The 14442-nt window shown below is 42.2% G+C and overlaps 1 protein-coding gene across 1 annotated transcript in view; it reads right to left on the minus strand.

The window, feature by feature from the left end:
• Nucleotides 1–12905, minus strand: part of LOC128664608 (keratin, type II cytoskeletal 2 epidermal-like) — a 52812-nt gene extending 39907 nt beyond the window's left edge. Inside the window, exon 1 of the mRNA XM_053719424.1 lies at nt 12898–12905. Coding sequence (XP_053575399.1) covers nt 12898–12905 — 8 coding nt within the window. The remainder of the gene's footprint in view (nt 1–12897) is intronic.
• Between the last annotated feature and the right edge of the window lie 1537 nt (nt 12906–14442).

A 14442-nucleotide genomic window follows, 5' to 3' on the forward strand; every position in this document is an offset into this window, starting at 1 on the left:
CTCTCTAGCAGAAAGTAGATGAAGAGTTCTGCAGGGAGGAAGATGATTTTAGCATGTTGTAACTAAAATCCACTGCTGTTCCCACATAGGACTGAGGAGTGCAAGAAAACTTCAGTTGGGGGGAACGGTTTGCAGGTTAGGCTGCAATAAGATATGTTCAGTCATTTATTTCTAGACAAGACTGTGATAATGCTAGAAAAGACTGATAATATCCCCATGAGGGAAGGGTAAGCTGTGTTCAGAGACTAAGTATGGAATTGCAAGCTTACATAACAGGGCTAGTTTATGCTGGTTGACACTACTTAATGCAAACGTTTTTTATTGAAAAATTTCATTTTTTGAGACACTTTGAAGGTTCCTTTGGGTTTCTTTCAGGGGTTGTTACCCACATGGCTATTATTAAAACACTTAGGAGTGTTTCTTTAGGCTTCACAGCACTGGAGTAAGGTGGGAGGGGCCTAATTTCACGCCTCAGATGCGCAGTTATATTTGACTAGAAGTTCAGTTTCACATGGAGGGTCCTGCTGCAGTTTGAGGGCCTATTAGAAGCTTTTTCCCCACAAATCTGGTTACTAAGGGAAGGTAGGGCCACAGCAGTGCTGTGGCAAGGTGCTGAACGTTTTTTAACCGGTCTTTTGGCTTACTGTCGATCCGGTTTGGGCATTAAGGGGTTAATCGTTTTTATTGCTAGTGGTGCAATCTTACTAATGCTTTAGGTACATACTGTAAAAATTTCGAAAAGTTTGCTGCATTTTTTCACTGTTTTACAAAATTGTGTGCCTTTTATCTCTTAAAGGCACAGTCTGTTAAACATGTCTGACACCAAGGAAAATCCTTGTTCAATGTGTTTAGAAGCCATGGTGGAACCCCCTCTTAGAATGTGTCCCACTTGTACTGATATGTCTATAAACTTTAAAGAACATATTGTTGCACTTAAAAATGCGGCCCAAGATGATTCTCAGACAGAAGGTAATGAGGTTAGCCCGTTAACCTCTCCCCAAGTGTCACAACCAGTTGTTACGCCCGCTCAAGCGACGCCTAGCACCTCTAGTGCATCTAACTCTTTTACCTTGCAAGACTTGGCGGCAGTTATGGATAATTCCCTCTCAGTGTTTTTATCTAAACTGCCCGTGTTACCTACAAAGCATGATAGCTCTGTTTTAAGAACAGATTCTGAGCATTCTGACGCTTTAGTTGCTGTATCCGATATACACTCATAACGCTCTGAAATGGGGGCGAGGGATGTGCTGTCTGAGGGAGAAATTTCCGATTCGGGAAAGGTTACTCCTCAGACAGACTCAGATACGTTTGCTTTTAAATTTAAACTAGAACACCTCCGCTCATTGCTCAGGGAGGTATTAGTTACTCTGGATGACTGCGACCCTTTGGTGGTTCCAGAGAAATTGTGTAAAAAGGAGTACCTAGAAGTTCCTGTTTACACTGATGTGTTCCCGGTCCCTAAGAGGATTGCGGATATCGTTACTAGGGAGTGGGATAGACCAGGTATTCCGTTTTTTCCCCCTCCTGTTTTTAAGAAAATGTTCCCCATATCTGACTCCAGGCGGGACTCGTGGCAGACGGTCCCTAAGGTGGAGGGGGCTGTTTCTTCACTTGCTAAACGCACAACCATACCAATTGAAGACAGTTGTGCTTTTAAAGACCCTATGGATAAAAAATTAGAGGGTTTACTTAAGAAAATTTTTGTTCTACAAGGTTTTCTTCTCCAACCTATTGCGTGCATTGTTCCTGTAACTACTGCAGCTGCTTTCTGGTTCGAGGTGCTGGAAGATGCGCTCCAGACGGAGACCTCTTATGAGGACATTATGGACAGAATTAAGGCTCTTAAGCTGGCTAATTCTTTTATCACAGATGCCGCTTTCCAAATAGCTAAGTTAGCGGCAAATAATTCAGGTTTCGCCATTTTAGCGCGCCTGGCGCTATGGCTAAAGTCCTGGTCGGCCGATGTGTCGTCAAAATCCAAACTCTTGAACATCCCTTTCAAAGCAAAGACCCTCTTCGGGCCTGAATTGAAAGAGATTATTTCAGAAATCACTGGTGGAAAAGGCCATGCTCTCCCTCAGGACAAGTCCTTTAAGATAAAGAACAAACAAAATAATTTTCGTTCCTTTCGGAATTTCAGGAGCGGCCTCGCTTCATCCTCCCCTGCTACAAAGCAAGAGGGTAATGCTTCACAACCCAGGCCAGCCTGGAAACCTTACCAGGGCTGGAACAAGGGTAAACAGGCCAAGAAGCCTGCAGCTGCCTCCAAGACAGCATGATGGGGTAGCCCCAGATCCGGGACCGGATGTAGTAGGGGGCAGACTCTCTCTCTTCGCTCAGGCCTGGGCAAGAGACGTACACGATCCCTGGGCCTTAGAGATTGTATCCCAGGGATATCTTCTAGAATTCAAGGACTCCCCTCCAAGGGGAAGGTTCCACATTTCTCGTTTGTCTACAGACCAGACAAAGAAAGAGGCGTTCTTACGCTGTGTAGAAGACCTACACACAATGGGAGTGATCCACCCAGTTCCAATTGCGGAACAAGGGCTGGCTGGGTTTTTACTCAAACCTGTTTGTGGTTCCCAAGAAAGAAGGAACTTTCAGACCAATCCTGGATCTCAAAATTCTAAACAAATTCCTCAGAGTCCCATCATTAAAGATGGAGACCATTCGGACAATCTTACCAATGATCCAGGAGGGTCAATATATGACTACCGTGGATCTAAAGGATGCGTATCTGCACATTCCTATCCACAAAGATCATCACCAGTTTCTCAGGTTCGCCTTTCTGGACAAACATTATCAGTTTGTGGCTATTCCTTTCGGGTTGGCCACTGCTCCCAGAATTTTCACAAAGGTGCTAGGGTCCCTTCTGGCGAAACTAAGACCGTGGGGCATAGCAGTTGCGCCTTATCTAGATGACATCTTAATTCAGGCGTCGACTTTCCAAAGAGCCAAGTCTCACACGGAAATTGTAGTGGCCTTTCTGAGGTCTCACGGGTGGAAGGTGAACATCAAAAAGAGTTCTCTCTCCCCCCTCACAAGAGTTCCCTTCCTAGGAACCCTAATAGACTCGGTAGAAATGAAAATATTTCTGACGGAGGTCAGAAAGTTAAAACTTTTAACTACTTGCCGAGCTCTTCATTCCATTCCTCGGCCATCTGTAGCTCAGTGCATGGAGACAATCGGACTAATGGTAGCGGCAATGGACATGGAATCCCATCAGAACACTAAACTTCCTCTTTACGGGTCCAGGTCCCGGGATCCCCAGGTGGTGCTGATAGATGCTCTAGCAGCGCCTTGGTCCTTCAATCTGGCCTATGTTTTTCCACCGTTTCCTCTCCTCCCTCGTCTGGTAGCCAGAATCAAGCAGCAGAGGGCTTCGGTGATTCTAATAGCGCCTGCGTGGCCATGCAGGACCTGGTATGCAGACCTAGTGGACATGTCATCTGTGCCACCATGGACACTACCAATGAGACAGGACCTTCTAATACAAGGTCCTTTCAAACATCCAAATCTAATTTCTCTGCGTCTGACTGCTTGGAGATTGAACGCCTAATTCTATCAAAGCGTGGTTTCTCTATTGATATCCTGATTCAGGCTAGAAAGCCTGTCACCAGGAAAATCTACCATAAGATTTGTCGAAAATATATTTTTTGGTGCGAATCCAAGGGTTACTCATGGAGTAAGAGTAGGATTCCCAGGATTTTGTCCTTTCTCCAAGACGGATTGGAGAAAGGATTGTCAGCTAGTTCCTTAAAGGGACAGATATCTGCTTTGTCTATTCTTTTTCACAAACGTCTGGCACAGGTACCAGACGTTCAAACGTTTAGTCAGGCTTTAGTCAGAATTAAGCCTGTTTATAGACCTGTGACTCCGCCATGGAGTCTGAATTTAGTTCTTTCAGTTCTGCAAGGGGTTCCGTTTGAACCTTTACATTCCATAGATATTAAGCTTTTATCTTGGAAAGTTTTGTTTTTGGTAGCTATCTCTTCTGCTCGAGGAGTTTCAGAGTTATCTGCTTTACAGTGTGATTCACCTTACCTGGTGTTCCATGCAGATAAGGTAGTTTTGCGTACCAAACCCGGTTTTCTTCCTAAGGTTGTGTCTAATAAGAATATTAACCAGGAAATTGTTGTTCCTTCTCTGTGTCCTAATCCTTCTTCGAAGAAGGAACGTCTGTTACACAATCTTGATGTGGTTCATGCTTTAAAGTTTTATTTACAAGCAACTAAGTATTTCAGACAAACACCTTCATTGTTTGTTATCTATTCTGGTAAGAGGAGAGGTCAGAAGGCGACTTCTACCTCTCTTTCCTTTTGGCTGAAAAGCATCATCCGTTTGGCCTATGAGACTGCTGGCCAGCAGCCTCCCGAAACAATTACTGCTCATTCTACCAGAGCAGTGGCTTCCATGTGGGCTTTTAAAAATGAGGCTTCTGTTGAACAGATTTGTAAGGCAGCGACTTGGTCTTCGCTGCATACTTTTTCCAAATTTTACAAATTCGATACTTTTGCTACTTCGGAGGCTATTTTTGGGAGAAAGGTTTTACAAGCAGTGGTGCCTTCCGTTTAAGGTACCTGTCTTGTTCCCTCCCTTCATCCGTGTCCTAAAGCTTTGGTATTGGTATCCCACAAGTAAAGGATGAATCCGTGGACTGGATACACCTTAAGAGAAAACAGAATTTATGCTTACCTGATAAATTACTTTCTCTTGTGGTGTATCCAGTCCACGGCCCGCCCTGTTATTTTAAGACAGGTGGTTTTTATTTTTAAACTACAGTCACCACTGCACCCTATGGTTTCTCCTTTTTCTTCCTAACCTTCAGTCGAATGACTGGGGGGTGGAGCTAGAGGGGGAGCTATATGGACAGCTCTGCTGTGTGCTCTCTTTGACACTTCCTGTTGGGAAGGAGAATATCACACAAGTAAAGGATGAATCCGTGGACTGGATACACCACAAGAGAAAGTAATTTATCAGGTAAGCATAAATTCTGTTTTTTGTAACTGTAGATTTTTTTTTTTTTAACAGTGTTAGTTTTTTTTAAAGGGACACTGAAGCCAAATTTTTTCTTTTGAGATTCAGATAGAGCATGCAATTTTATGCAACTTTCTAATTTAGTCCTATTATCAATTTTTCTTTGTTCACTTGCTATCTTTATTTGAAAAAGAAGGCATCTAAGCTTTTTGTTGTTCAGGACTTTGGACAGCACTTATTTTATTGGTAGATGAATTTATCCACCAATCAGCAAGGACAACCCAGGTTGTTCACCAAAAATGGGCCTGCATCTAAACTTACATTCTTGCATTTCAAATAAAGATACCAAGGCCTAGATTTAGAGTTGGGCGGTAGCCGTCAAAACCAGCGTTAGAGGCTCCTAACGCTGGTTTTTACCGCCCTCTGGTATTTGGAGTCAGTCATTAAAGGGTCTAACGCTCACTTTTCAGCCGCGACTTTTCCATACCGCAGATCCCCCTTACGTCAATTGCGTATCCTATCTTTTCAATGGGATCTTTCTAACTCCGGTATTTAGAGTCGTGGCTGAAGTGAGCGTTAGAAATCTAACGACAAAACTCCAGCCGCAGAAAAAAGTCAGTGGTTAAGAGCTTTCTGGGCTAACGCCGGTTTATAAAGCTCTTAACTACTGTGCTCTTAAGTACACTAACACCCATAAACTACCTATGTACCCCTAAACCGAGGTCCCCCCACAACGTCGCCACTCGATTAAATTTTTTTAACCCCTAATCTGCCGACCGCCACCTACGTTATACTTATGTACCCCTAATCTGCTGCCCCTAACACCGCCGACCCCTATATTATATTTATTAACCCCTAACCTGCCCCCCACAACGTCTCCGCCAGCTACCTACAATAATTAACCCCTAATCTGCCGACCGCCACCTACGTTATCCTTAGGTACCCCTAATCTGCTGCCCCTAACACCGCCGACCCCTATATTATATTTATTAGCCCCTAATCTGCCCCCCTCAACGTCGCCTCCACCTGCCTACACTTATTAACCCTTAATCTGCCGAGCGGATCTCACCGCTACTATAATAAAGTTATTAACCCCTAATCCGCCTCACTCCCGCCTCAATAACCCTATAATAAATAGTATTAACCCCTAATCTGCCCTCCCTAACATCGCCGACACCTAACTTCAATTATTAACCCCTAATCTGCCGACCAAATCTCGCTGCTACTGTAATAAATGGATTAACCCCTAAAGCTAAGTCTAACCCTAACACTAACACCCCCCCTAAGTTAAATATAATTTAAATCTAACGAAATAAATTAACTCTTATTAAATAAATTATTCCTATTTAAAGCTAAATACTTACCTGTAAAATAAACCCTAATATAGCTACAATATAAATTATAATTATATTATAGCTATTTTAGGATTTATATTTATTTTACAGGTAACTTTGTATTTATTTTAACCAGGTACAATAGCTATTAAATAGTTAAGAACTATTTAATAGCTAAAATAGTTAAAATAATTACAAAATAACCTGTAAAATAAATCCTAACCTAAGTTACAATTAAACCTAACACTACACTATCAATAAATTAATTAAATAAAATACCTACAATTACCTACAATTAAACCTAACACTACACTATCAATAAATTAATTAAATACAATATCTACATATAAATACAATGAAATAAACTAACTAAAGTACAAAAAATAAAAAAGAACTAAGTTACAAAAAATAAAAAAATATTTACAAACATCAGAAAAATATTACAACAATTTTAAACTAATTACACATACTCTAAGCCCCCTAATAAAATAACAAAGACCCCCCAAAATAAAAAAATGCCCTACCCTATTCTAAATTACAAAAGTTCAAAGCTCTTTTACCTTACCAGCCCTGAACAGGGCCCTTTGCGGGGCATGCCCCAAAGAATTCAGCTCTTTTGCCTGTAAAAAAACACATACAATACCCCCCCCCCCAACATTACAACCCACCACCCAGATACCCCTAATCTAACCCAAATCCCCCTTAAATAAACCTAACACTAAGCCCCTGAAGATCTTCCTACCTTATCTTCACCATACCAGGTTCACCGATCGATCCAGAAGAGCTCCTCCGATGTCTTGATCCAAGCCCAAGCGGGGGGCTGAAGATGTCCATGATCCGGCTGAAGTCTTCATCCAAGCGGGAGCTGAAGAGGTCCATGATCCGGCTGAAGTCTTCATCCAAGCGGGAGTTGAAGAGGTCCATGATCCGGCTGAAGTCTTCTATCAACGGCATCTTCAATCTTCTTTCTTCCGGATCCATGTTCATCCCGCCGACGCGGAACATCCATCTTCACCGACGACTTCCCGATGAATGACGGTTCTTTTAAGGGACGTCATCCAAGATGGCGTCCCTCGAATTCCGATTGGCTGATAGGATTCTATCAGCCAATCGGAATTAAGGTAGGAAAATTCTGATTGGCTGATGGAATCAGCCAATCAGAATCAAGTTCAATCCGATTGGCTGATCTGATCAGCCAATCAGATTGAGCTTGCATTCTATTGGCTGATCGGAACAGCCAATAGAATGCGAGCTCAATCTGATTGGCTGATTGAATCAGCCAATCGGATTGAACTTGATTCTGATTGGCTGATTCCATCAGCCAATCAGAATTTTCCTACCTTAATTCCGATTGGCTGATAGAATCCTATCAGCCAATCGGAATTCGAGGGACGCCATCTTGGATAACGTCCCTTAAAGGAACCGTCATTCATCGGGAAGTCGTCGGTGAAGATGGATGTTCCGCGTCGGCGGGATGAACATGGATCCGGAAGAAAGAAGATTGAAGATGCCGTTGATAGAAGACTTCAGCCCGATCATGGACCTCTTCAGCTCCCGCTTGGATGAAGACTTCAGCCCGATCATGGACCTCTTCAGCTCCCGCTTGGATGAAGACTTCAGTCGGATCATGGACATCTTCAGCCCCCCGCTTGGGCTTGGATCAAGACATCGGAGGAGCTCTTCTGGATCGATCGGTGAACCTGGTATGGTGAAGATAAGGTAGGAAGATCTTCAGGGGCTTAGTGTTAGGTTTATTTAAGGGGGGTTTGGGTTAGATTAGGGGTATGTGGGTGGTGGGTTGTAATGTTGTGGGGGGGTATTGTATGTGTTTTTTTTACAGGCAAAAGAGCTGAATTCTTTGGGGCATGCCCCGCAAAGGGCCCTGTTCAGGGCTGGTAAGGTAAAAGAGCTTTGAACTTTTGTCATTTAGAATAGAGTAGGGCATTTTTTTATTTTGGGGGTCTTTGTTATTTTATTAGGGGGCTTAGAGTAGGTGTAATTAGTTTAAAATTGTTGTAATATTTTTCTGATGTTTGTAAATATTTTTTTATTTTTTGTAACTTAGTTTTTTTTTTTTGTACTTTAGTTAGTTTATTTCATTGTATTTATTTGTAGATATTGTATTTAATTAATGTATTGATAGTGTAGTGTTAGGTTTAATTGTAGGTAATTGTAGGTATTTTATTTAATTAATTTATTGATAGTGTAGTGGTAGGTTTAATTGTAACTTAGGTTAGGATTTATTTTACAGGTAATTTTGTAATTATTTTAACTATTTTAGCTATTAAATAGTTCTTAACTATTTAATAGCTATTGTACCTGGTTAAAATAAATACAAAGTTACCTGTAAAATAAATATAAATCCTAAAATAGCTATAATATAATTATAATTTATATTGTAGCTATATTAGGATTTATTTTACAAGTAAGTATTTAGCTTTAAATAGGAATAATTTATTTAATAAGAGTTAATTTATTTCGTTAGATTTAAATTATATTTAATTTAGGGGGGTGTTAGTGTTAGGGTTAGACTTAGCTTTAGGGGTTAATACATTTATTAGAGCTCCAGTCGGCAGATTAGGGGTTAATGTTTGAAATTTGGTGTCGGCGATGTTAGGGAGGGCAGATTAGGGGTTAATACTATTTATTATAGGGTTATTGAGGCGGGAGTGAGGTGGATTAGGGGTTAATAACTTTATTATAATAGCGGTGCGGTCCGCTCGGCAGATTAGGGGTTAATAAGTGTAGGCAGGTGGAGGCGACGTTGTGGGGGGCAGATTAGGGGTTAATAAATATAATATAGGGGTCGGCGGTGTTAGGGGCAGCAGATTAGGGGTACATAGGGATAATGTAAGTAGCGGCGGTTTACGGAGCGGCAGATTAGGGGTTAAAAAAAAATATGCAGGTGTCAGCGATAGCGGGGGCGGCAGAATAGGGGTTAATAAGTGTAAGGTTAGGGGTGTTTAGACTCGGGGTACATGTTAGAGTGTTAGGTGCAGACGTAGGAAGTGTTTCCCCATAGCAAACAATGGGGCTGCGTTAGGAGCTGAACGCGGCTTTTTTGCAGGTGTTAGGTTTTTTTTCAGCTCAAACAGCCCCATTGTTTTCTATGGGGGAATCGTGCACGAGCACGTTTTTGAAGCTGGCCGTGTCCGTAAGCACCGTTGGTATCGAGAGTTGAAGTTGCGGTAAATATGCTCTACGCTCCTTTTTTGGAGCCTAACGCAGCCATTCTGTGAACTCTAAATACCAGCGGTATTTAAAAGGTGCGGCCAGAAAAAAGCCAGCGTAGCTAACGCACACCTTTGGCCGCAGAACTCTAAATCTAGGCGCAAGAGAATAAAGAAAATTTGATAATAGGAGTAAATTAGAAAGTTACTTAAAATATCATGCTTTATCTGAATCACAAAAGAAAAAAATTTGGGTTCAGTGTCCCTTTAATTTATTTAATTGATAGTTATTTTAATTTTAGTATAATAGTAATGCTAGTTTAATTTATAGTTTAAACTTAGTTGTTTTTAATTTCCCAGGTAAGTTTTTATTTATTTTAAGATAGGGATCTTGTCATTTTAATTTAAAGTTAGGGGTTTTTTAGGTTTTGGGGTTAATAGATTAATTTAGTTTTTTTTCGATGTGGGGGGCTGTCGGTTTAGGGGTTAATAGGTTTATTTAGTGGCAGTGATGTGGGAGGCCAGAGGTTTAGGGGTTAAAGGGACATTATACACTCTTTTTTTTTTTTTTTTTGCATAAATGTTTTGTAAATGATCTATTTATATAGCCCATAAAGTTTTTTTTTTTTAAATGTATAGTTTTGCTTATTTTTAAATAACATTGCTCTGATTTTCAGACTCCTAACCAAGCCCCAAAGTTTTATGTGAATACCGTCAGCTACCTTCTCCAGCTTGCTCCTGTTTGTGTAAAGGGACTTTTCATATGCAAAAGAAGAGGGAGGGAGGAGTGTTTTATTTCCCACTTGCAGCTACCTTTTCAACAGAGCTAAACTGAGAGCTTCTAACTAAGTTTTTAAACAGTTTTATACTGGATTTTTATATCAGTATCTACAAAACACACTGATTAAACAGCGCTAGCTGCCAGGGATGATTCAAAATTTCTATGATGTAAAGCAATAAACACAAATTCAGTGAAGTAGATAATAATAATAAAAATTAATAAAAAATAATAAATAAATAAAGTGGATTTGCGTATATTATTTGAGAGCCACTTATAATGAATGTCTACTTGTCTTTCTTAACAAGCATATATGAGCATATACATACAGCACATATAAAAATAGACCAAACAGACTAACAAAAGAAAATTCAAATACAAAAGGATAAAAGTAATAAACAACACATGAACTCCTGAAAACAAACAAATATCCTAAAGAGAAAACAAAAGACAAAAGACACAAAAAGTGCAAACAAATGCAACTATATAATAATGTTTATACGAGACCTGCTGCTGCAAAATGACGGTGTCCTGCGTGCCTCCCGGAGTAAAGTAGAATCCAGTGACGATACCGGCTTTCACATTGACGCTTCCAAACACAGCGTTCTTCTATCTGAGTCACTATTACGGACACTTGTTAAAGACGGACACTTTGGTTCCGGTATTCTCACTTGCAGAGACTTATGTTTTAAACTACCTTGTATGAACGATTTTTCTTGGACATCACATATTGTGTTAACAAACCGCCTGAATAAATAACAATCTTGTAAGTACAATTCAGAAAGTGTGGTGTGTTTGTTGTACCTACCTACACTTGAGTCTGTTTGCGCTTATATGTTTCAGAGATTTGGGATTATATCAGTATCTGTGCATCTTATTCTTTATAGTAGTGTATATTACATGCAGTTATATGAAAATGAGTGTATACTGTCCCTTTAATAACTTTATTTAGCGGCTGCGATGTCGGGGAGCGGCGGAATAGGGGTTAATATCTTTATTATAGTGTGGGTGAAGTTGGGGTGTGGGGGAATAGGGGTTAATAACTTTATTATAGTGGTCACGATGTCGGGGAGTGGCAGAATAGGGGTTAATACATTTTATTAGTGGCGGCGATGTCGGGAGCGGCAGTATCTGTGCATCTTATTCTTTATAGTAGTGTATATTACATGCAGTTATATGAAAATGAGTGTATACTGTCCCTTTAATAACTTTATTTATCGGCCACGATGTCGGGCAGCGGCGGAATAGGGGTTAATATCTTTATTATAGTGTAGGCGAAGTTGGGGTGTGGTTGAATAGGGGTTAAAAACTTTATTATAGGGTGGCGGAGCTAGCCACTGACCTGACTAGACGTGTGTGCATGGAGCTCCGCAGCTAACAAATTAAAAAAAAGTTAAATAGAGTCTCAATTATATTTGGCAAACACCTATTCAGTTGTTCACTTGAGTAGGTGGACATCTGCTTACTACAAAGTGACTTTTCTTGACCACTGGACCTATTTCAACAGCCAGTATTGGAAGATCTGCCCCTGTGTCACAGGCGGATGTTATTGTGACTACGGAGGACTAAGGCCACTACCAGATACACACCGGAGGACCGGGGTCTTATACTGGATCCTAACCTATATTGTGTCGCCAGAATCCAAACAGGAGTTGAACTCTGATTGCCTTACCACCGGTGGCTGCAGCTGTTCCCTTACTCCGGAGGGCCGGGGCTCCGCTCCGGAGTAGCTGTGGGCCTCCCTACCAGAAGCCGCCTGCCAATTGATCTAAGCAACCTGCATCGCTCCGGAGGGTCGGGGATCCGCTCCGGAGCATCCACTTACCACTGCTGCTGTGCGGAGAGGCCGATACCTGGTCGGGGCCTCTATCTGTCTGCTCGTGGGAGCATCAGTCGAGGTGGTACTTGGAGGAGGGTGCCTACTTTCCCCCCGCGCCTCTCCGGGTGGTTGACGAAACGGAGGACAGTTCCGGAGTCTCTGGGACCCAGTGTTGTGGCGATGATCGGGCCATACCTCCGTGTGGCGCAGATAAGAAGAAAAGAAAAAAGGCGCGAACGCGCACCATCTTGGGGCCTTCTCACTTTTACACTGAACCGGATCAGACGGCCGGCCACCGGAGAACCCCTTACTTCAGACCAGGGAGCCTTATTTCTGAAACCGGGTAAGCACCTACCTGCACATCTGACCCTTGCTCTGTGATAATATCCCCGGTGAGTCATTTACTTGAAATTAACACTTAAGGCTCTCACTGATATACACCTAAGGCCCTCTGAAGGAATACAACTGGCACACAGCTGTGGGGCACAACTACATTCCCCCTAGATTGGCGCAATCCCAACTGGCCCTTCTTCCAGCACCGGGGATTGAGAGATGAAAAAGTTAACAAATAAATAAGCACCACAAAACAAACGGAAAACAGCAGAAGCAGCTCAGCAGGCCCCCACTCATGTGGGGCAATACAGGTACTCTCTAGTTTCTTTTCACTGGGGCCATAGGGAGTCATGTTTTTTTTTTTTTACCAAGGGGCTGATAAACAGGGGACCTTATTTATACACGCACCAATCTGCCTCCTTCTCCACTCGGGAGGCTCACTGTCCCACTGCTTGTTTGGGAAACTTTTCTGTGCTGGGTACTCACCTGCCCATAGGCTACTTCCATAACTGATTGGCCTATCTCACACGATATAATTTGGCTTCTAAGGGCCACACAGGCAGACTGCTCACTTTTATAAATCCCTAACGTTGGCCTACTTGGGTCCTAAGCATCACTTAACTCTGTACCTCAAGTGGATATAAGAACCATCACCTGTGCAGGTTAACTACTTAGTATCCCCTAACCAAGGCCCAAACCAACACGCCTTCTTTCTATCTGGGATCTTTTTATCAAGATTGGTGTTGGGACAATTATAACACTTGTCCTTTTCAGTTTACCTTAGCTGCTGCAGACTTTTGTCAATACTGGCCTGCTCTGTGGAGTGAATATCAAAATACACGCAGCATTTATCTACAGCAGGTGGTTGCCTCAAATCGCCATACCCGCAGGGACTTTGTCATATTTTGAACATTATCATCTTATATCCCCTTCATAAGCTTGCAAATTTAGCTGCTGTGCCAGCTTGGGTACCTCTGGGCTCTCAACCTAGAGTGGAGTGTTATATTGTTTTACTGTCTGTTTAACCATTATATTATCCCTGACAGGTTCCAGGTCCTACATGATTAAGTGTATACTCAGGTGATAACCCCCTCAGTCTCCTCTGGTCACCTACACTCCCCCTTTCCCCTTCTTTGGGGTAGGAACCCCTTTCCCCGAGTCAAATATAATTCAGGTTTGAGTATTGCCCATTTGAGTAGTAATTTCTGCCCGCATTCTTATCTCAACCCCCTCATAGTGTTGTAGTCACGTCAGAAGCTGACGTATTGTTGGTCATTATAATACTAATTGAGCAGATCCAGAAGCTTTTGGCCACACTTATTTTGCTGCTGCAGGCAAGGGACCAATAGCTGGCCCCCCCTTTCCGATCCAGCTCGTCTGGGTTGGTCACTTCCCCTTTCCCTTTTCCTATCCTCCAGGTCGTATCCACTGTTCCTGGGCCAGCTAGAGGTGTTAAGGTTCTGAAACATTTATTCCGCTCAACCTGTGTGGGGGGGCTCTGGCCGACTCCTGCCCTTACGGGGTGATTTCCTCCACTTCCTTACTTGTAGATAAAATTCTGGTCTGATTGGGAACGGAAAGTATGGAGGGGTAGTCGTTGGCTGGAGCCTCTAGGCCTCACTCCTAAGATGTATGTTTATTCTTATTCTCGCTTGTAAATAAAACTGTTGTGTCTTAATGTAACATCACCAAACCCAGCACAATATATTAGTCTCTCATCATCTAATTTACTTAGCAAATTACCTAGGTTGCCCCTTCAGACGACAAGAAGACCGCTCAGTGAAGCAAACATGCCCCACACGATTAGAAGGCAGTCTAGGACCCCTGGGACTACTAAAAAAAAACGTCTTGGATCACTTCACACAGCCAGTCAGGAGACCGGCTGATGATTCACATGATGAACTAAGTGACCCAGACTCAGTTGCGGAGAGGTCCCAATCGGATGCTAACTCAATTCCTAGGTCCCAACATTATATCACAGAAGAAACACTAAAAAAAAATGTTTGAGCAGCAGACACGCTCTATTACAAA

This window comes from Bombina bombina, chromosome 6 (assembly GCF_027579735.1).
Source record: "Bombina bombina isolate aBomBom1 chromosome 6, aBomBom1.pri, whole genome shotgun sequence".
Lineage (NCBI taxonomy): Eukaryota > Metazoa > Chordata > Amphibia > Anura > Bombinatoridae > Bombina > Bombina bombina.